The sequence below is a fragment of the Columba livia genome, chromosome 18, assembly GCF_036013475.1.
Source record: "Columba livia isolate bColLiv1 breed racing homer chromosome 18, bColLiv1.pat.W.v2, whole genome shotgun sequence".
NCBI lineage: Eukaryota > Metazoa > Chordata > Aves > Columbiformes > Columbidae > Columba > Columba livia.
The window spans coordinates 4585103-4608789 of record NC_088619.1 but is presented as its reverse complement, the minus strand read 5'-3'; the positions used below and the strand labels follow the sequence as shown (position 1 = coordinate 4608789).

Here is a 23687-nt window from a genome sequence, read left to right as displayed (position 1 = left end):
TCTGGGTGTTTTGGCGCAGGGGACTGAAAGGCTTCTGCTGTTTGTGGCGGGTGACAGAGCCAGCTGGATCCCCCAGGGCAGCCGCTGCTGACCTGAACCTTCCCTGGTCAGGAGACCGGGAGCAGATAAGTGCGGTCCTGCCAGCTGCCGTCTTTGGGGCTTGGTGGTCACATCATGGGAGCATCTTAGGACCCAGGCAGACAGATGAGCGCACACCAGCACTATGACACAGGGCTATAACCTCCGTTCATGGCCTCAGCACTAAGTCTGGTGCAGCCTTACCCCTCCATGCAGACAGCCCAGTGAGCTCAGAGCCTCTCTCAGCAGCATGAATTATCCCACAGATCTGCTACACGGCATCACAGAGACCTCCCATGGGATGGCCGTGCAAGCAGCCCACCTGCAACCTGCAAAAACGCCAAAAAGCAGAAGCAAAGGAGTTATTCTGACTTTTATTTCATTGCTTCTTAGTCCACACAGTCGGTATAAAATCAGAAAAGCAAAGCAAAAAAAAAAAAAAAAAAGAAACAAAGGAAACCAACCCAAAATGAAACAAAACCAACAAAAGCAACACAGTGTCTGGAGTCGTCAGAAGGCAGCCTGGGGTCTGTGCAGGTGCCTGTTCAATTCATGGCCAGACACATCGCGGACACACAGACAGAGGACAGACATCGTGCTCCGGCAGCAAAGAACAACAGGGCTCCACCCAGAGCTGTTTCCGTTCCTCTTGACCACGAGGGGGGAGAAAAGGAACCTTGGTTATAAATGCTTTATTAAAAATAATAGTAAGAGCAAGTCTAAGTACAAAAGCTGTTATAGCTCATTTATATTACACAGAATTATTTCTCATTTCTAGCTTTGTCGTTTACCTCAAATCGTTAACTGAATTTCCAGTGAAGAAGGTTAAATGGCTAGCAATATAAGGAATGGTAAATAGATAGCACCATTTCATATATCTGGTATTTGATTTCATAGATATACTGGGTTTGCTTCTTTCTCATCGGTAGTTTAGCTCCACGGCAAAGATAAAGCACGTTTCACGGTCAGGAGCATCAGTGCCCCGGCAGCAATTCAACCTAAGTGATTTAAAAGCCCAAATTCCCAGCGGGTGTGGTGGCAAGGCCATGGGACTCAGGCACATAAGTCATTTAGGCACTTGGGGCAATCAAAAAGCCTTTGCTCCCAAATCCTTCAAACCTTTCGGACGAGGCTCCCGTCAGATCTGGATGTGCACTTCAGTCACCAGGATCACAGCACATGGTAGGAGTGGGGACCAACCCTCCGGCTGGCGTAAAGAGGTGTCGCTCTGATTTACACCAGCCTAAAACCAGTCAGAGCTGGGGGATTCTGATGGTTCGATATGGGCTGGGGAAGGAGAGTTCAGGTCAAAGAGGATTTTGCATGAGAGAAAAATCACCACGCTCTTGTTACACTATTAGGAGCAATAGTTCCTTAGGCACTTGCTTTAGGCTTTAAAACATAGCGTATGTCAACAAAAGCAAACAATACTATGTACATATATGTAAAAAGTGTTATAAATAGGTTTTTTAAACCATAGATACTATATACATCTTCAATTAACAAGTAACCCTTAGAGTGTTTCCTTTTGGGGTCGGTTGGGTTTGGTTTTGGTGGGAGGGTTTATTCCTTTTTTTTAATTTTTTGGTTAATTTTCTTTTCCGTTTTCTCGTCTATTTTCCCCCGCCTCCGTCTCCTCCGTGGACATCATGAGTGCCCTTGTCACACCACGCCGCCTCCCGCGGCATCACTCGCGCTTCCGTAGGATGACGTAGATGATGCCGCTGGCAAGGGCCAGGGGGAAGGCCAACCACGCCAGGATATAGGCGAAGCCATAGGAGGTGTTTTCTGAGGCTTGGTGCCAGTCCGTGTGCCGCACTGTGAAGATGGCAGCACCGCTCATCACACAGAGCCCTGTGGGGAAGCACAGATGGAAAAGGGTTAGTGACACCAGGCACGGAGCAGTTAGAATCACAGAATCATTTTTGTTGGAAAAGACCCTCAAGATCAAGTCCAATCATTAACCCACCCCTGGCACTAACCCATGTCCCTGAGAACCTCATCTCTGGTCTGTTCAACCCCTCCAGGGATGGTGACTCCACCACTGCCCTGGGCAGCCTGTTCCAATGCTCTACAGCCCTTTCTTGGGAAAGATTTTTTCCTAAGATCCAATATAAACCTCTCACCCTACCACTTGTTCCTGGGGAGCAGAGCCCGACCCTCCCTGGCTCCAAGCTCCTTTCAGGCAGTTCAGAGATCAGAAGGTCTCCCCTCAGCTCCTGTTCTCCAGCTGAACCCCCCAGGTCCCTCAGTCGCTCCCATCACACTTGTGCTCCAGCCCCTCACCAGCTCCGTTCCCTTCTCTCAACTCGCTCCAGCACCTCGAGGGCTTTCTTGGTGTGAGGGGCCCAAAACTGACCCCAGGATTCGAGGTGCAGCCTCACCAGTGCCAGAGAGGATAATATCCAACGCCACCACGGAAAACTTGTTTTGTTCTTGCTCTCTTAGTGCCATGATCTAGTAAATGGACTGGAATTGGACCAAGGGTTGGACTTGATGATCTCCAAGATCTTTTCCAACCCAGTCGATTCTGTGATTCTTGTACCCTGTCTCCTGGAAAACTGTGGTATGACTGGAGAGAGGGCACGTGTGATGCTGTGGGGTTTGTCCTGGCTGCGGGTGAGTGGGGGGATCTCTACCAGGCTCTGAACAAGCAAAGCAGAAACCCCTGGACCAAGCAAAGCTGGAGCATTGCCTGGACTAAAACATCCCTCAGGCAAGCACCAGCCATCCCCCAGCTCCAGTTGCTGCTCCAGACCAGCTCCACTTCCTTGTGGAGCTTATTTAAAACCCAGACTATAGCCTGCACCACCCTGCCAGAGCTGCTGCATGAGGTCAGACACAAACCCCATTTCTTTTAAAGCACAAAAGTTTCTTTATCACTTGCCCAGGCAAAAATGCTGCTGGGGCCAAGGATGCTCTGGCCGGGCAGGTGTGTGTCCCATGATGCCCTGTCCTGCTCCAGGGCTGTGAGAGCAGCTCAACTGCAAACACCGCTCCCTGCAAACACGCTGCACCCGCAGCTCGTCCCCTTTCCATGGCTCCAGCATCCACCCTCACCAGCCCCGGAGCTGTGTGGGTCCCCGAGAGCTGCCCAGACAGGCCCAGCTCCGGTGGGCAGTGTTTTAGCTTTGTTGCAAAAACAACCCCTCAGCTTTGGGGACTGCCCAGAGCTAAGACAAAGCCACCTCTATTTCTGCCCAAAAAACAAGCTCTTTCAGTCAGTCCCAGCAGCTCTATTATACAGTCGCGGAGCTGTTGTCAGAGCCGAGTTCCAAATCCCCTGCACAGACCTCGGGACCACCTACATTTAACCACCGTGATATTTGGGCTGTAATTCCACTTGACACTGCCCCTTTGTTCTGGGAAAGTGCAGAAGTGGGAATACGTTTCATTAACACGCTGCTGGTGCAGTTTCCATTCTCTGAGCGCGAGAGCCAACTCCCACTGCCCGGCCCATGCGGAGAGCACGACCATTGTCTGTGAGGCTGGTGGGACAGAGAACAGGCGTGTGGCCACGCCAGTCACCTACAGAGGGCAGAAAATACAGCGGCAATTGTCCGTGTGAGGAATTGGGCAAAATGGAGGCAATGGTTGTGACTGTTCTTCTGCAGCATCTGCACTGGTTTTGGCACAAAACATGAAGGATGGCTGCAGTCAGCTGCTTATAGAATCAAGATGATTGAGTCCAACTGTTAACCCAACACTGGCACTAAACCACGATGCTGAGAACCTCACTTCTGCATCTTTTAAACCCCTGCAGGGATGGACCCTTGGCTTTGCCAAGCTGCATCCCCCCAGGAGGAGGTGCAGGGTGATGGAGAGCTTGTGGAGGAGCCTTCGCATCCCTTTCCAGACAGAGAGAGGTCCTCTCCGTCTCTGCTGGAGGTGAGGACAGAGCACTCAAGTGGGTCAGACCCCATCCCTGGCAGACCTGCAGCAGGGCTCTGCAAGGCATGGCCGAACTCCCGCAAACCCGAAGGCCATAGGAATTTCCTCGGTTGGCTTTAGACAGCACTGACCTTTCACAGCAAGCTGCAGGAGAACATGTCAGGCTCAGCTCCTTTGACCTGAGCCATCCACACCTCCAGGTGGGATCTCCCGGCAGCACCGCCATGGCCATGTCCTGCTTCCTACCAACAATTAGGGTCACAAACACCACAGCCATCTCCAGCCCTCTCCTCCAGCCTGGCTGGGGAGCACTGCAGGGGTGGCCACCAGCACCCACCTCTGCGTGGTCCATCCAGACCCAGAGCTCTGCCTACCAGCACCCTAGGCCATGGGGAAGCTTCATGGGGACCAGTTCACACTTTTCTCATCCTTTCTCATTCCTTCACTTCTCATCCTTCATTTGGCCCACACCTCAGACCCAGCAAATTAAAATCCAGAAGATCTATAGCCTGACTCTGCACCCCCTTAGGACAACCAGCGCAGCATGGAGGGTTGTAATCCCATTTTCTCCTCTTCTGAGGATTCACCAGCAATCACTCAGGAGAGAGAAGCCTTCTGCTCTCGGATCTATTAGACAAGCTCTCAGGCAGATAATTGCATTATTAATGCCCATCTCCCCTCCTTGTCTCCATGGCTCTAATGGGTTTGTACACATCCATCTTTCCAGAGACACTGAACTGATCTGAACTCACCACCTGCATTATGGCCAAGCAGATACACTTATACTAGGTTTCATGCCACACTTGCTTGTAAAGGTTAGTTCTAAACTTCTCCAGGGTTTGCAAAGGCCAGTCGCTTAGAGGATGCTCAGAAACTTTGTCTCAAGTTCAGTGAATGAATTTTTCCACTGATTTAGTGGCAGGACCTAGGGTGGATTTTAGTTTCACATCTAAAGCCCTTGCAAACTATTAGTCTGCTTCCCAGACAGTCTGTCATAATTTAGCCAGTACCTCATTGCATAATTTAATTTTTCTAGTCTGAACATATGAAAATCCTCTCCACTGGTTTCATACATGGAAATGCAAACACAGCCAGTGGGTTACAGCGTCTATATTTGGAGAACTGCAATGTAGGATGTGAACCATGGCTCATTTCCAGCAACAAGTTCTTTAAGAGTTAAAAATAGTAGCTGACAGTTCAAACTCAGCTGGCTCACCCTGCACGCTCCAGCAGCTCTTTGCTGATGTAGAAAGCACCAGGCCCCCTTATGGCAAGTTTATAAATAATCATCAGATCCTCTTTCACCAAAAGGAGATCGTCACTACTTCCCTTACCCCACCAGCAGTTGAGGAAAACTCACCCAGCCCAGCAAAGGTGGGTCCCAGTTCTGGTGAGGGTCTGGAGCACAAGTGTGATGGGAGCGGCTGAGGGACCTGGGGGGTTCAGCTGGAGAACAGGAGCTGAGGGGAGACCTTCTGATCTCTGAACTGCCTGAAAGGAGCTTGGAGCCAGGGGGGGTCGGGCTCTGCTCCCCAGGAACAAGCGCCAGGAGCAGAGGAAACGGCCTCAAGTTGCGCCAAGGGAGGCTGAGGTTGGATCTGGGGAACAATTTCTTCCCCAAAGGGCTGTGGGGCATTGGAACAGGCTGCCCAGGGCAGTGCTGGAGTCACCATCCCTGGAGGGGTTGAATAGACAGGTAAATGAGGTTCTCAGGGACATGGGGTAGTGCCAGGGGTGGGTTAACAATTGGACTTGATCTTAAGGGTCTTTTCCAGCCGAAATGATTTTGTGATTCTATAACATGCCCTGACAGCCAGAACCCATCCTGCAGAACCCATCCTCAACAGACCCGAATTATTCATCCCCTTTTCCCTTCACCAAGCCACACAGGAGCCAGCTCAGTGGCCTCCTGCTTCTGTACCCACGAGCTGCTTGTTTCCACCATCACCCCCACTCTGCCCACCGGTGACAGCCCCATCGATCAGCTCCCACTTACCAGCAAGGATTTGGAAGACTCCAGTAATGTAAAACCGCCCGCCCTTGGTGAGCGTGAACAGCTGGCAAAAGAACAGGAACAGGGACAAGACGCTGAAGATGATGGAGAGGATCATCATCGCCTGGACAGACTGCAGCCATTCTGGGAAAGAAAGACACACAGAAACCTCAGCATGGGCACCACAGATAGCAAACCCCAAACATAGCCCATGGCCTCAGCATCATCCCCCATCCCACCATCCCACCCCGGTCCCCATTAAGTTCCTTAACAGCTGGGGGTTGTGGCCACATCCAGCACTGCACCAGCTGGTGAGGTCCTAAGCACCAGCACGATGCTGGCTGGGATGTGGGATGATGTGTGCATGGACCAGCACACCGGGGTGAAAAAAAACACAAAGGTCCACACACTTTTTTGGGCAGCATTTATAGTATAGCATCAGTGAGATATTAGCTCCGATGTGAAGGCTGCAGAAATCAAGACAAAGCCTCTCCCCCAGCTTCATGTCAGGTCCTGGGAGTTCAGCTGTACTAGAAACACAAAAGCCATGTGCAATAAGCCGTGAGGCACCGAACTGGCCAAGCTCAGAGGTAAAATAAATACACAGCAAGTGAAAACACCCTCTGCCCTTGTGGAGTCAAAGCTTTTGGAAAGAGCTTTCCCCAGCTGCCAAGCGCAGCTGCCTCCCAGAGCAGACCAGTTAAACCAGCCCCTGCATGAGTCACTGCCCAGCTATTTCCAGGCTTCGTGGGTGTGTAACTCCCCATGTAAAAAAAAATATAAATAAACAAGCAGAATGCGGCTCCATCCCACGAGCTGCTGCAAAAAGAGGCAGTGCCTCGTGGCACCGCGATGGAGCCCTGCTCACAAATGCCTCTGCCTCTCCCTTTCCTTATGAAGTTTAAGATCAAAATGAGTATTCACAGTCTTCCTGGAGAGGTCTTAAAGGATGCAACATTGATTAATTCACCACAAAAGCCGGGCAGGACTCGGTATGGGTAAACTGAAGCACAAACCACTCAGTGAAAGGCTTTGGGCTGGATCCTCAGACAGATAATTAGGCAGCACTGCAGCCTCAGTCCCAGGCCCATGTTCCCATCACGGTTTTGCTCCCACCTTCGCTCCCCAGCCATACGCTGCAAGAAATGGCTTTCTGCAGGAAAGAGCTGAAACGTAGCAAAACTTCCAAATAAAGCTCCACTGCAGCTCAGCAATCTTCAGTACTTGGTGCAGCACATGAGGCCATTTGGGACTGTCCAGAGCAGCATCTGCCTCTAGAGAAGTGATCATGCTTCCACACCAAATCCGTGCAAGCTGCATTCACAGAGTTAAGAGCGGGATTTGAACGGCAGAGAGAGGCGCAGCCTTCAGCTGGGATGGCAATGACATCCACGCCTGAGCCCTGCCAGCAAATCCCTGCCTGCGGGGAACATCCTCCGCGATGTAGTAACGTCTGGCGTGTTTGACTTGGGACCATCAATTCTACCTCTTGTCTTTGCATCTTGCCTTCTGGCACTCAAGCGACGGAGCAAATTCAGGCCCTGCTCACCAGGGCAAACAGAAACCACCCCGAGCGGCCCCTGCTCAGTGCAGACAGCTTTTTCCTTCCCCTCCTTTTCATGCTGCCCGTGCCAAATTCACGGGCCCTGCAATAGAGCTGCTGCGCTTCACTCTTTCAATGCCGCTGGGTTTATGTCCACGTGCACCAGTGGCTGCCGTTCCTTGGGAAGGAGCAGTTATCTCTGTTGTCACCTCCAGGAAATCCCAGTGTGGTTTTCACACTGATGTGCACATAAAATGGCCTATATATTTAATTTATCTCAGCTGACCGGGCAGGGAAACCCCCCTGCCTCGTCCACACCTGACCCTGCAGCTCTGGCCATGCTAAACCAGTGGGTAATAGAGGGGACGAAGCTGCTGATGTGGTCAGAAAAGCACAGTTAGAGGGTGTCCAGCTGCTCAACTGCAATTTCCTTTCACTCTTCAGCACAGAAAGGGCTTCCATTCCAGGTGTGAGAAGCTGAGCTCATCTCACCCTTTCCCAAGCCCTAAAGCTGGGTTTAGCTCCATGCACCAGCTAAGCCAAAGCCTGCCCAGCCCCAAGCCCTGCAGTTTGGTCCAGGATCCAGGAAGCCAAGTCTTTTGTGATTTCAAAGGCCACGGGATCCGGGCCGGAGAGGAGCCCGTTCTGCTCGGAGGTGCCGGTTATTTTAGGAGAAGGCTGTCTAGACGGAAAGCTGAGCCGGGCTGCCCTTTTAATTGCATCCGCCTCCCTGTGCCTCTTTTTTGGTTCTGCATGTGAATGATTTAGATTGGCTTTTCAAAATCCCATTGTAATACTGAGCCATGTCAGAGGAATATAAAGGCAGGCGCTGATGGGGGGAAGGCCACCGTGGCCGGGGGTTCCGGCAGCCAGACAGCAGCAGTCACACGAGCTTGAGAACAGGGAAAGCAAGACATGATCCCACAGACCAGAGCTCACATCCAGCCCTTTGCTGGCTTCTATTGGCCTCTCTTAGAAAAACAAGGGGCAGGATCCCCAGCTCATGACTCAGAACAAGCTGCTCTACTCCCATTAAATCCAAGCCCAGCTGTCCACAGACTTCAGCTGCATTAGGCTAGCTAATTGCCTTTAATTCACTTGAAAACACCACTACAATTGCAGATAGAATTGCTATAATATCTCCTCAATGCCATATGCTTTTACCCCCTTTGCTATTAGTGCTGTGTCCCACCTATAGGCTTTTAAAAATAAAGTGAGTTTCCCACAGGTCTGGGCCCCACGAGTTGTACCACGGGCTGTCAGCACTGTTTACTCCCAGCCTGTTATTTGTGGTTTCCCCTGGGCAGCCAGGCGGCTGTTCCATTTTTCTCCTGCATCCCTTCAGTTCTGTGTTTATATCTTTGTTCTTCGGGAGGAGGAAGAAAAGGAAACAGAGTGGAAAGGACAGATAACAACCCTGCCCGTTGCTTCCGGCAAAGACCCATCGGGAGCGTTTTTAGAGCCCTTTCAGGCAGTCAGAAACCAAGTAAGAAGTTTTTACAAGCCAAATTTCAACATTTCCCTAAGCTCTGCAAGCCCTGATGCATTCGTGTCACTGCTTATAACAGCAGGGAAAAGACTTCACCCCCACGATGCCAAAGACCACGTTTCACTGCCCTAAAGTCTAAGGTGAAAGAAAGGAAACCATACCAGAAATTGAAACTTTGAGCAGAAACTGAAACCTAGAGCAAAAATTGCAGCTGAATCTGCAGAAAGACAGCAGCTAACCCACCCCCTTCCAGTGAAGCAGGGTGGATGGGGCAGGTAGAAATGTGCCCTTGGCCAGGAGCAGGTGGTCTCCCCAGGGTTTAATTCACTGCTCTGTCATAGTGACCCTTATCCTCTTTTGACCCAGCCAAGAATAAAGTTCAAACCAAAAAGAAACTTATTTGAGCAATCAGCGTATACACTCGCTGTCAGACACAGCTAGATTAGCGCTATGCATTAAAAACACCGCTGTGCTGTGACCTGCAGCTGATGGTGATTTTGCACATACAGCTTTCTGTTTGCAAACTGCAGATGCACCATACACTTAAAAAGCAAACACTTCTGGGGAAGAAAACACCCACTAAGGAGGTGACTAGCATATAATATATATAAAACTAGAAGGAGAGGAAATTCATGACCACATCTACATGGTAAAACGTGCTCCTTCAGTGCTACAAACCAAATATCGCCAGGGTCAGGAACAGCACACGTGGCTACCAGCACAAAGGTACTGCCAGGGCTGCCAGGAAAAGACACGTTTTGTGAGCAGAGGTTTTCCAAAGCAGATTCTTGGGCTTCAAGGTCTGATCGAGAATCTGAACCCAACATGCATCCTCACCTATGAAGCAGACAGGTCACATCACCAGCGCTGGGGCTTGCAACAGTCTTAAACCTTGATATTCAAACACCCCTTAGCTGGAAAAGGGTGAACTGAAGATGCAGAAATACTAGCACAATTGTATCCTTCTTCTGGGGCTGAACTTTAAACTGCTGGCCTTTGGCAATTTGCTGTAGTAACCCAGAAAGGCAGAAAAGCTCAGCTGCTTGCGGGGCTTTTCCTGAGCAGCACCGATGCCCCCGCAGCCCCAGTGCTCGAAGAACAACTCTCCTGTTGGGGAGAACAGCATCACAGTTCATGGACCACATCCAGCAGAGCCACTGAATTCTCTTAGGGGAAAAGGAAGAAAAAAGCTCCCTAACGCTGCCACTTTCTTCTGCTTTGGTCCCAGACATCCCACCAGCACAAAGTCAAACCTTCCCAGCCATGCTCTGGGCTGCCTTGAGCTGGGAAAAGCAGGTTTTGCACCCAACAGTTGCTCTTTTCCTCCAAAATCCACTCTTCAGGGTGCTGGATCAACATATTCCTGGAAATCCCAACAGAAAAAGAGGATTTTAAGGAGCTCCCAAGGTATCTTAAGGGCTGGGGAAGAGCAGGTGGGAAACGCCAGGACTGCAGGGAGGCAGCAACTGAACACGGTGCTGCAATTCCTGCCCAAGGCTTCCAGCTCCTCTTCTGTAGCTCCTTCAGAAGGAGATGACACCCCCAAAGCCTTCTGTTCTCCTCTTGTCCTCTTTGCTGTCCTCCCTTTTTCTTTCTCCTCGAAGCTCCATCCAAGAAGTCCCTGAAGCCAGGAGGTCCACAGGTCTCCAGAGCTGCCACATTCAGACATCCCATCAGATCATCAAAGCTCACATCTCAAAGACAACCTCTGATGCTGCCAAGAAAGCTGCTGGCACCATGAAAAACACCTTCCAACAGCTCCACAGTGCCCAAGCCAGCTCCCCTCCAACACCCTCGGTGTGGTGGCTTGTGTGTGACAGCAACCTGAGGTGGTAGATCCATCACTGCAGGCTCAGGTCCTCCAAAGGGCTCAGGTACCACTTCCCACCGATTTCCAGTCCAGGCACCAGGAGCAGGGGTGGGGGCAGTGGCGCCCTGACCCACAGGCACGTCACAGGGGTACACACAGCCTGTGGCCACAGGGACACCCAAGAGTGTCATCAAGGCCAAAAAAAAATGTTGGTTGAAGGGCTTTCCAGTACCGCACTTGGCGGTGGACTCCGTCACCCATTCTTCAGGTTTTGCAGTCATCGTTTGCCCATGTTCTGCCTTCTTCTTGCCTTTTGCTCCTCTTTTATGGGTCAAAACAGTGAAGGTTGTCTGACCCCGCTTATGCAGAAAAATGGGAGTCAAAGAGCTCCGGAGCAGCTGAGAACAAAGCCACCCTGGTTCCCTACCTCTCCTTAGCAGATGATCTTTGTAAGAAGAACAAGCAACAATAAAAACCTGGTTTTAAGCAGAGGAAATCCCTCTCACATGGCAGACAACATGGTTATAGGAAAAACTGAGCTGAAATATAGAATATTCTCCTGGAATACCCTATGGTTTATTTCTGACAACTGAAGGGCAAGCTACAGTCCCTACAAGCTGGCAGAGGGGGGTTCAACCCTGCCTGAGATAGGCCCATGTTATCTATCAGTAATTTATCTGTCATTAATGGCAAAGCAGGTGTCCTGGACCCACAAATTGCTGAGGTTAAAAGTTGGCTCTTTGCTCCTCTGCTGCAAACTGCAAAGACTTTGGAAGACCAGAGATGTCCCCAAATCACGATATCTGTTCATGGGGTCCATAAGCAGAATGGGGCCAGCTGATGAATAGAACCTCAAATACAAAGGCTACACGGCATCACATAAACAAGCTACAAATCATTTACTGCAGGGCTTCATTATAACAGATCCAGCATCCTCAAATATGGGTCATTTCTTGCTCATTTGCAGCTGCCCAGCAGAAATAAAGCAAAAGGCTGCAACAGCGCTGTGCCCGCAGACTCAGCAAGACACACAGCACAGGGACAGAAGGCCACTTCAGCATTCAATAAAAAGCTGAAAACATGTTTTGAATCTTTGTATCTTTACATCTTTGAGCTTCTGAATTGCAGAGCTGGACTGTCACCTCACCCTCATGTGTTAGGAAGTGTCCCCTCACCAGGGACAAATTCTCCAAGTCTTGATCCAGCTGGTGCAGTCTCAGCTCTTCCAGTGGGCTGGAGAGGAATTTGCTCCCATCTCTTTGTGTTCAGGTATTTCATACTCACTATCAATAACAGAATTAAACACTGAGAAATCATTTTCCTCAGTGGAAGCCTTCTTTGAAGTCCCACAACATTGTTTTCAGCCACAGAAAGGATCACAGTGAATTAAATGGCACCTGCATCTCTCCAAACCTTTTCTATGTGATGCAAGTCCACTATTGCGGGAAGAAAGAGTTTGATAGAATAAGGGCAGCAAAGCCACTTGGGGAGGCTGACACAGCAAAAGCAACAGGTTCGGATGTTTCAGTTACGTATTTTAAAGTGAAGAAGCAGCAGAGCAATTCCTTTTGGGAACAGCTGATGCCTCTGCCTCATGCCTAGGACAAAGATCTCCTCAAAAAGGCCAAAAAACCATCAGCCTGCCTGTGAACAAGCAAGTCATGCGAAAGCCACAGAGCAGTGATGGGAGAAACGGTAAGATGACAACAGGAAAAATGTCTCTTGATGTTACAGAAGGATGTAGAGATCTCCAGGGACGTTCCTGTTGCTTCCCTGCATTCAGCATTCCCACCAAAATCAGAGCAGTAGAAAGTAGTAGGAAAAAAAGAAAATCTTGCCTGCATAAGAAAAACTCGGTTGTGGAAAGAAAAGGCCGTTTTTTTTGAGGAAAAAAATATCACTGTCTGGAAATTTGGGGTGGAATCTACTTAAGCGCACTCGAGCGGCTCAGGTCCGGCCGCGAGCCCCGTGTCTGAGCGGGACCGCACAGCCGGGGGCTGGCGCACGGCCGTGCCGACGCACAATTCTGGGATTCAGAGCTGAATTCTTGAGATAAGTCTTTTCCAGGAATGTCTGACAGTGCTAACGAAGTGAAGATTGCAACATTTTTTCCATAGTTCTCGGCCTCTTGAATTAAAAAGAAAAGGCATTATCTAAGAAGCAAATGCAGAAATTGAAGCAACGAGTGGGCAGTTGTAAAAGGCGATGAAATGGGCATCTGCCCTCGACCCCGCGTTTCCTCCTCGCTCCCATCAGGGCTGCTCAGCCTTCGCATACAGGGCTCAGGTCCTGCTGGGAGGGATGTGGGAAGAGTACAGGAGGATTCTGCCCCCAGGGCAACTCCATCCCGCACCCAAGATGTGCTGATGTCCCCAGCAGCCACGGTCCGGCAGTCCTGTGGTCAACCTTTGGGTTGTTTTGCTGCTTATTTAATCCCCAAAGGATAATCTATAAAGCACGGCCCCAAACCTGCCCCACAGATAAACGCAAACAAATCTTGTTGGCACTTGGTTTTAGCAAGTTCAGTTTCTTGTTGGGCATCCAAATGATGGTTGTCTAAACAAAAGGGTCCCTATGCAGTACAGTGAGCGAGAGGCTTCATCCATCCTCACTGTGCTGAGACCAAGAGGAGCATCACAGCACAGCAAACCCCCAAGTCCCCATCCACGCTGAATGCACGAGACCCAGCCCTACCTAATTCCATATATCCCGAGTACCACTAATAACTGCAATACAGCAGCCACCGCAATGGCCAGGAGAAAATCTGCAACTACGTAAAGACCAAGTTCTGCCAAAGTTCCCGAATGAGGATTTCTTGCTTTTAGCCCAGAGCAGACCTTGGCATCTCGCGATTAACCGTTAAACACCGTCCTTGGCACAGGCACAGAGAAACAAATTATTAAGGCTTTCTAGAGCCCAGTGTAGCACGCACAGCCTGTGTTTTGAAAGATACTTAAATGAGGACGGTTTGTGGTATGTGGTATAGGATCTTTCATGGGGGTTGGAACTGGATAAATTTTTAAGGTCGCTTCCAACCCAAGCCATTCTCTGATTCTGTATTTTTGAAAGTAAGCATATTCCTAGCAAAAAGAGTATGAGGAGTGTAAAAAGGACCAGGCAGGGGGTGAGCACGAGCCTCAGAGATGGCTCTGCCACAGCATCCTTGTCCCTGCTGTCACCCCGATACGTGGCTGACCGCAACTGCCCTGGCAGCGCAGGGACGTGGGACCAAGGGTCTCAGGTTCAGGCAGTGGGGAGTATGTGAAGATCCCCTGAAAAGGATGCTGAGTGGTATTTTCATTCATTTTTATGAACAGATTTTCAAAGCCTTGCATAAGCCTAGGAAATACCTTTTGATTTTGTGTTCCTACAGCAATGGTGAGCTCTGGAGCTCCAGGGTCCCACCAGAGGAAGTCTGGTTCTCAGCAGCTCTGCTCCCACACTCCTGCTGTGGGGTACAGGGGGCAGAAGTTTTTGCCCAAGCAAAACACCCTTTCCTGATACCAGAGCAAAGACTTTATATAAATAAGAGCTGTCAGAGAGCTCTTGAAGAGTTGAGCACAATGCACGTGTACTCAACCAGCAGCCTTCTGGGTACCTTATCACAGGATCCCAGACTGGTTGGGTTGAAGGGACCTCTGCAGATCCCCCAGTGCAACCCCTGCTCACGCAGGGTCACAGAGCAGATCACACAGCTGGGTCCAGGGGCTTTGAATGTCTCAGAGAAGGAGACTCCACACCCGCTCTGGGCAGCCTGGGCCAGGCTCTGGCACCTCCCAGCAAACAAGTTTCTGCTCCTGTTCACATGGAGCCTCCTGTGTTTCAGTCTGTGCCCGTTGCCCCTCACCCTGGCGTTGGGCACCACTGAACAGAGTCTGGTCCATCCTCTGACACCCACCCTGAGATACTGATCCCATTGATCAGATCCCTCTCAGCTTCTCTTCTTCAGCTGAACAGCCCCAGCTCTCTCAGCCTTTCCTCATCAGAAAGATGCTCCAGACCCCTTAGTATCTTTGTGTCCCTCTGCTGGACTCCCTCTGGTAATTCTTTGTCCTTCTTAAACTGGGGTGCCCAGAGCTGGACACACAACTCAGATGGGGCCTCACCAGGGCAGAGCAGAGGGGGAGGATTCACCTCCCTTAACCTGCTGGTCACACTCCTCCCCATGCACCCCCGGTACCATCAACCTTCTTGGCCACAGGGCACATTGTTGACTCATGGTCAACCTGTTTTCCACCAGAACTCCCAAGTCCTTCTCTGCAGAGCTGCTTTTCCAGCAGGTCCACCCCCAGCCTGTACTGGTGCCTGGGGTTGTTCCTCCCCAGGTGCAGGACCCTACACTTGCCCTTGTTGAATTTCATCAGGTCCTTCTCTGCCCAGTCCTCCAGGTCTCACTGGATGGCAGCACAGACTTCTGCTGTATCAAGCCTTCCTCCCAGTTTCATATCATCAGCAAACTTGCTGAGGGTGCACTCAGTCTCTTCATCGTCATCATTCATGAACAGGTTGAACAGGACTGGACCTAACACTGACCGCTGGGGAACCCCAATAGGCCTCCAAACAGACTCTAAACCGTTGATCACAACTCTCTGATCTCTGCCATCCAGCCAGTTCACAATCCATCAAACCATCCATTGCCAACCAAATTCAGCTGCTTGACTCCATTTTTAGCAGGGCTATCTTGAATATGGCCCCTCTAACAACAAAAATTCATCACTGAGAGGATCCAGAGGGAAGCCCCTCTTGGAGCACCTTCTGGGAACAGGGCACTATAAACTGACAACATGCAGCAGGACAGTCAGACGTGGTGGAAACCATCCCAACCACATTTTGGACAAGCCCCTCTCAACACTGACAACTCCCTGACATGCAGCATCCTGCAAACACCCAGAAAAATCGGTGCAGGTTTGAAAGGCAAAAAGATTTCAGGAAGCTTTGGGACTCGGGGCAGGGGGGACAGACAATCGCTGCCTTTTATTTGCAAGCGCAGGGTCAGCAGTTTGGGAGCACGCGTGACCAGCCGTGAAGCCGCCTGCCTACGCTGCAGCCAGCCCAGCCAACTGCTGATGAAGGCCGTGGCTCCAGAAGGCTCCTCGCCTGGGACGGGGTCCAATCGCTTCCCAGCCGGCCTGGACACCACCAGGCGTCAGCAGAGACCCGCGGCGGCGGCTCCGCTCCCACCCAAACCAGAGCCTGGCCCATGGAGAGAAACGCCACTGCGTTCTGCCTGGGGAAGATAAGAGGCAGAGTGAGCATCATCATCCACCTCCCCCCGGGAGGGGCACACGAGGGTTTTGCTCCCAGTAAGCTGGGGATCAGGGTGACCTGAACCTCCAAAAACCTCTGACTGGCTCCCGTCACCACAAAACCCTTTGAAAGGATTACGTTCTCTCCGCTGCCAGCGTTCCTGCCTTTCTAGCACCACATGGCACTGGTTTGCTCCTGTGCCAGAACCGTGTTTCCGGCATAGTGTGACCATGCTCCCAGTGACATTGGTATGATTCACAACTGGTTTCACTGGAAGAATCAGTTGCCAGGGCAAAGCAAATAACAGGCTAACTGAAAACAAACGCTGGACACAGCACCCCTGGCATTAGCCCTGTCTTCTGGGGAAACTGAGGCACAGGTTTTCCTGACTCCCTGAGCTCAGACTTCGTGTTATTGGTACCAGTCAAAGCCCTGGAAACTCTGCGTCACGGCCTCTTAGCAAGCACTCCTGCTGACCTCAGCAATCAGCTTGCTGGGTAATGTCACCCTGTACGACCTCAGCCCTCACCCAGCTTAGTCCAAAGGTGGCTGTTTGGCCACACCAGATGTGCAGGTGCCACTGGGGCCACAAGGCAGGGCCTCGGGCCTCAGGTGTCACACATGGTGCTCAGCAGCAAACTATGGGGTGAGGAGCATGCCCAAAGACTCAGCCTGTCACAGCAGCAAAAAGCAGGGCAGCTTTCTAAAGAGGGGATGGAGTGTCCTTGGGGCACCACATGCATCTTTAAAACATCTTCACAATGGGAGCAAGAGGAAGACGTGCCAAAAACGGCCCCTCTGCTCCCAGCAGTGCAACGGCTGCCCAAAACCCACTCTGAGGGATGTCCCATGTTCGTACATCTAAGTGCAACCAAAACAGGCTAATAACGAACCCACCAAAAAGCGCTTGAGCTGGTCACCTCCATGGCACCTGAGTGTGCTGAACACGCTGCCAGGAGCTGCCCCAGAGCTCGAGGGCAACAGGGCAGAGCCATGGGCACAGGGCTGGTACCCAGGCTGAGCCCACTGCAGCTTCAGGGACTGATGAAGGTGTGTGTGGGGGGGTGATCTTCCACCCAGGACACCGAGAACACAGTGAAACACCCCCCTCTATCTGGAACAGAGCAGAGGAGGCAAGGGGAAGGGGTGGGAAGGAGCAACTTCAGAGAGTGCAAGTGAAAGCAAGAGAGAATCACAATAAACCTGAAAAAGCAAATGCCATTTGATTTCACAAGCCCAGGGAGTAGAATGAAAGCGAGGGGCAGCAGCAGCCCTGGTTGCTGGGGAGCACTCACCGTTCGTGGATGATGTCAGGCAGTGGAAGACGCTACCAGAGGTGCAGTTCTGCCAGAGGTCTGCTGTGTGCTCGCCGTTCACCAGCCATTGCTGCAAGAGAGACGCAGCCCATGAGCAGAGCCCTGGCAGGAGACACAGGTCCCCCCTGCACCCCCAAGAATTCGGCACCGAGCAGCCCCGGTGCGTACCGGCACGTGTGTGCCCGGCCGGGTGCTTCCAGGCACATGCTTTTCTTTAGAATGGGGTTTGGAAAGGAAATACTGATATATTTGCTTTTAGCTGCTTTGGCCTCAATGGCAGAAAAACAGAAGCTCTTTATTCACTTTAAATACGGACCAAGTCCCATGGGGGATGCGATGCACACTTCCCTCCCCTTGGCCGACCTCAGCCGGTGCTTGGCCGGGCTATTTGAATGTTTCCACGTGATTTCTAACGACTCGGAAGATTTTTGTAACGTCTTCTAGTACTATTACCACCCCCCAAAATAAAAAAAAAAGGAAAGAAGAACCCGATGAACAAGCCTGGAACTCACCAGCTCCACAGAATTGCTGCCTTAAAACTAAGTCAAACCTCTTCCTAAGTAGATGACATGTTAACTGGACTCAGAACGGTGCTGGGAACACACTGTGCAGCATCCAGCCCTCAATCTTCCCACTGCCTGCAAAGCTTAAGCCTTGAATAGCACCCATCTGGGTTAGGAGACAGGGGCTGTGCCTAATTCACAGCCCCAAAGGAGCAGAGCTGGAAAGCAAAACTGCTCGTGCTGAGGAGCCAGTGCCCAAACCAGTCCAGTTTCACAGGGTTTTGGAGGAGCCAGTGCCCAAGCCAGTCCAGTTTCACATGGTTTTACTCAGACTGGCTGTACTGGTCCTGCAGGCTGAAGCCCGTTAGCAGGCGGAGCTCCTTTATGAAAGGGGAGAGCAGTGTCACCCCATGGAGGGGAGTTTGGGTGCTCTGAGGCTGCTCCTTGATATGAACCAGCCCGAGGATGATAAGATGAGTTTCTGCAGTTTCCTCTGTGCTAACAGGGATGCCCTGAGCAGCCGCTGTGGCACACAACCAAGCAACCCACCAGTTACACCTGACAGCACAAATACAGAACGAGCTTTCTGTACACAATGCTCCAAAATGCCCCTGCTAGTTGAGATCAGCAATCAACAAGTAAAAGTTTCATGCTAAGAGCCAGGCTGGAAAATAAGTCATAAATAAAAATAACCCCTTCTGCTCTTGCCATACCATAACTCCCATGCCAGACACTCCCTGCCTTGCCGGTATCCCGGTCCTGGAGAAAAGTCCATACTTACACTAACGATGGTGGAGACGAAGAAGAGCACCAGCACGGTGACGTGGAGCACGATGATCCCCAGCAGCAAAAGCAGCATCTTGGCAGTGGGTGCGGGCAGAACTGGAGGGGGACGGGGATGCTGATGAGTGAGTGAGTGTGTGTTTGTGTGTGCGCTCGCTGGAGCCTGCCCCCGGGGCAGCAGGAGGCGCTCCGCCCGCGGCGGGACCCGCCCGGCTCCGGGGGATGCTCCGACGGCTCCCGGGTTTCTTCCCTCGGGCCCCGCCGATGGAGAGGGGTCTGAGCCCTCTGCCCGGACCCACTCCTGGATGCCCCCGGAGGACCCTCCGAGCCCTCCACTTGAGCCTGTTCCCTTAAGCCCTCTCACTGAGGGGGTTTCCCCGGCACCCCCTCCCCTGAGGACCCCGAGAGGGGAATTCCCCGAGGGGGGTCCCCAGCCCTTCTCCTCCGAGGGGGACTCCGAGCCCTCTTCCCAAGCAGTGTGCTCCTCGGCATCCCCAGGAGAGGCGGGGGTCTACCTCGGCGCATCTCCCCCAATGGGGCTACCTCGGTCCCTCTTCTGGGGTTCTCCTCGGCCCATCTCCCCTCAATAACTTCAACAAAAGCTCTCTTTGCCCCTGTCTCCTTGTAAGGGGGGGGTCTTTCCCCAGCCCATTTCTCCTCGGGACCCTTGGAGAAGCAGCTGAAGGGCTTCCCCAACCCCTCTCCCTAGAGAACCCCCGGAACGGGGGGGGCTCCCCCAGTTCCTCTCCCCTGTAGCCCCCAGAGGGTCTCTCCAGCCCCTTTCTCCACCCGGGGGAGCGCGCTCAGCCGCCCCCCCGGCCCCCTCCCCAGCGCGGCCGGACTCACCTCGCGGCGGAGCGGAGCGGGCGGCGGGAGCGGGGAACGGGCAGCGGGCGGCGGCGCTGTCAAGTTTCCCCTTTAACCGGGGCCACCGCCCCGCTTGCGTCTGCGGGACAGGGAGGGCCCTGCCGCGCCGCCCGGCCGCTCCTCCTATAAAGGCGGCAGCGCCCTGGCTCCCCCACCCCACCCCGAGCCCCCGGCGGGCACTCGCCCGCTGCCCCGGCCACACGCACGGCCCCGCCCGCCGGGTAGCGGGGAGATTTTTTGGGGGAGATGCACCCCCAGGGAGGACGCATGGGCGTGGGTATCCCCGGGAAATACCGGGGGGCGCTCTGCCCGGCGCCACTTTCCGAAGCGGGTGGGACACGGCGGAGCGGGAGGGACACGCCGGAACGTGGGGCCGCAGGAAGCCGGGGCGCGGCCCGGGCTGGATCCGGCCTGGATCCGGCCTGGGCCCCCGGGGCAGCGCTGGCAGCTGCGCGTTTTCCTGAGCGGAGAAGGGACTCCCGGGGAGGGCTGGCAGCAAGATGGGCTCTTCAGGGATACGTGGGGACGCGGCAGCGTCAACCAGCGGGTGACACGGATGCACAGAGAGCTTCGCTGCATCAGGTGGCTCCCCTCGCCACGGTGGAGGCGATTTATGTAGCCCCGGACTGGGATCCGTGGGACAGGATTTGGGGAAGGATTGTGTGGCTGTGGTGGAGTCGAGGGGAACATCACCTCACCTTTGCAATTTGCTCCTGTGACGGCAATGTGATTCTGGCTCTCGGCCTGGAGATTTTTAGCACTTGAAAGCCAAACCCCGTGGGACTGAGCAACTTTTCACTAAATGGAGGGTGAGATTTTCTAAAATGCTTGAGGACTTAGGTGCTCGGAGAGGAAGAGGTGGCCACGCTTCAGTACAACAGCTTTCACTCATTCCTTGGCCCCAGCTAAGCTGTTGAAATAAACCTTCACCCCCCAATAGTCCCTGTGGGTGACCTGTGCCACCCCTGGAAGCCCAGAGCACCAGCCTCCCCATCACCTCTCCCCTCTTCACGCACTCCAAACTAGTCCTGCTTTCTTGCAGAGATGAGGGAATTTGGCATCCAGCCACCAAAACTGCAGATCTTGGGAGAAAGAGGGAGAGAAGCATGCTTGGCTCCTTCCCGCTGGCAAGCGCAGGCATGTTACCTGCAGCATGGGCTCAGGCTCCTCCACGCTGGTGTAAATGGTCCCATCCTGTGCGTTAGCCAGCAAGTGGGAGTTCAGAGCCCTTCGTGAGAGCAGAGGAGAGATGGCCCCCAGCCTCACACCCTGCTTGTGCCCTATTCAGTACATACCGGTGCACCCCACCGCGACGCCACAGAGCACAACTGTGCTTCAGCAGTGCCGGCTCTGCCTTGGGCAGGTTTGCCCAGCCTGGTTTCAACAGATGCAATTTGCCCTCCCCTTTGAAAAATACCCACCCATTTCCCTGCTGCTGCCACCCCCTGCGCCCTGTGACGCTGCTGCCTGTCAGCGGCCAGTGCCACCCCCGCCTGAGCCCCAGAGGAGTCCAACATCTGGATCTTCACCAGGACATTCCTTGCTAATGAGGCTATTTTGGGCTGTCTTGCCTCTGAGGGTTGGGAGAAGCGCTGCTTGCAGAGCAGAAGGAGCCACTGCACTCAGGGCTGTGCAAACACAGAGTGAGAAGGGTTTTGTCCCCAAGGACTGTGATCTAGCTTGCCATTAAAGACTCTCTTCTGACTGTAGGTCTGAGATCTCAGCTGCTATGTCCTTGGATGAATTGTCTGACCCATTGCCCAAAAGCAGAGCTGAGGGGATGCGCAGTGGTGAAAGGCAGCTGGGAGGTGTCGCAGTCTGAACACGAGCTCCTTTGTGAATGTGGGAGAGCAAAACGGTGCCAAAAGTAGCTTTTTAAGCACTGGAGAAATATCTGAAACTCAAATCAGGGAAAAGAGTAGCCTGAGGGTAATAAAGCCTATTTTGGCTGAGAGTTATACATTAGAAATAGTGGAGGAAACCCGGAGAGAAAAGCACATCACTCCCCTGCTCCTCAGACACTTCTTGGAAAGGTGCATCATCCAAACGGAGCGGGGCTTCGGAAAAACATCTGCTGAGCACGTGCTGTCACAGCAGCTCTGGTGATGGGGACCATGATGCTCCAGGGAGGGCGGTGGGTGCACATGGAAGCTCTGGATGTGGTGGATGGCCAGAAAAGGAGGTGAGAAAATGAGGATACTCACAGCAGAGCCCTTGGGGGTTTGCTGGACAGAGAGCATCACTATCCGACCCAGTGGAGACCAGGGAATTGCACAGTGCTCCCCATCAAGGGGCTTGAAAGCTGCCTGGCTTCCCCAGCTCAGGCTCCATCGAGTGTGGCTAGTAGTGGTCACTGCCTAAATAAAAGCAGGCGCCACAGTAAATTTGAAAAATGTTTTGTGTACAAACAAGATTCGCCCACAGGCTGTGCTGGGAATACTGGAAATTGGATGGGTTGTATAAACGGGTAAAAAAAAAAATGTGGATTTCTCACTTGAAATCTTTTCATTGGGATCACTTAAAATTCTTACAATGCTTCAGCTTGGATTTCTAGGATAAAATAATCAGAATTTAGGAGGGAAATTGGTTTTTATATCACTTTAAAGGGCTCATATGTGAATCTGACAAGGCAGCAATGGACTTTGTGGAAAGAGTCTAAGCCTCTTTTAATTGTGTCTGTGGCGTCACCTGAACCAGCACATGATGGGCTCTGCTACCATGGGTCCAGCATACACGTACCCCATCCCCTGCCTCATGTTAACCAGGGGAACAAAACCCCTCTCAAAACAGGCATTTTCAAACTACACAAAACCCCAAACTTTCCTCTGTATGTCTTCTTGCAGATGAACTTGTTTAACCCCAAGACTTTGCTCTGTCATCACAATTTTAGGGACTTGCTTCCTGTTCCCTACCCTGGTGGTTAATACCATTAGCAACGGAGGATTTGAAATGCCAAGGGGAAGGGGCAGAAATCGGCACCGCCACCAGAACAGAACAGGGGAATAAAATCCTGGTTTCAAACAACTGTGCAACTAGGGAAAGAAGCAGAGCAATGTATGTTTTGACTTGCATCTTATGGAGAACCTGTAGTGCTCCCCCAACTGACGCACGTGCATATTTTTATATACGTGTATATATATATATGTGTATATATATAAATACATGTACACAGAGAGAAATAACTATCTAAATAAGCATTTCCAGCTGGCCCTGAGGCAGGGCTGTAGGAGGAATGGGCCTTTCCTCCAGTGTAAAACACCGTTTGGATCAAAATACACTGCAGAATAATGGTTTTTACCTTTTCTGATAAAACTGGTGGAGTGGCTGTTGGAAAAGCCATTCCAAGCACAAGAGAATGGAAGGGGAGACATTGAAATTCAGCAGACTTCTAAAACAAGAGGTCTAATACATCTTGGAGACATTTACTTACTTTTCCTGATATTTGTTTTCCACCAAACCAAAAAGAATTTATAAAATATTTTAGTCCTGTGTTCATGCCCAAAAAACAACTTCATAGGCTGAAATCAGTGGAGAAAGTCCCACTGGCTTCAATGAAACCAAAATTTACCCACTGACTCCAGAAATCAAAGGAACCAGCTGAACTTCCCAGCTGGGACATGACTCTGTGTCAGAACATACTCAGACTCTTTCAGAAATTGTGATTTGTGCTCATCGTTGGCATCCTGCCAGCATATAAAAGGAGTTAATCTGCTGTGAACACAAGAACCTCCAGAGCATATGGATCTAAACCAGCTTCAAGCCACCTTTTTGCCCAGGCTGTTGGGTTTTATATATAGTTTTGGCTTCAGCAATCCTGGATCTGGCCCCTTTTTCAGTCTCTTCCAGCATCCCGAGCGTGGCCGCCGATGCTCTGAGCGTGGTGCTGCGGGACACGGCGTATGCTGCGAGTCTGCACGGGCTCGAGGAACAACTGGAACACGGTCATGTGAAACAAATCCATTGGGAGATATTAAATTCAAGGACAGCCCTGTCAGCTCAGGAAGTCTTGCAGATACTAATTGCTGGAAGATGGGAAAGGAGACTGGGAAAGTATCACAGGGTGCTTGTCTTGTTCTGGTGCTTTTATCTGAGCATCTCTGTCAGAGGCTGAATATGGGGCTTGCTGGATTAGGTCTGAGCCAGCACAGCCATTCCTATGATTCTACA

The 23687-nt window shown here is 51.9% G+C and overlaps 1 protein-coding gene across 1 annotated transcript; it reads right to left on the bottom strand.

Moving 5' to 3' along the window:
* Positions 1 to 436: 436 nt before the first annotated feature.
* On the bottom strand, positions 437 to 19652 carry PMP22 (peripheral myelin protein 22). Its single transcript, XM_065034589.1, has 5 exons — positions 19500 to 19652; positions 18652 to 18752; positions 17347 to 17437; positions 5966 to 6106; positions 437 to 1932 (listed from the first exon to the last, which is right to left on the bottom strand). The coding sequence occupies exons 2-5, from the start codon at positions 18727 to 18729 to the stop codon at positions 1766 to 1768; spliced, it is 477 nt and encodes a 158-aa protein (XP_064890661.1). The 5' UTR covers positions 18730 to 18752; positions 19500 to 19652; the 3' UTR covers positions 437 to 1765.
* Between the last annotated feature and the right edge of the window lie 4035 nt (positions 19653 to 23687).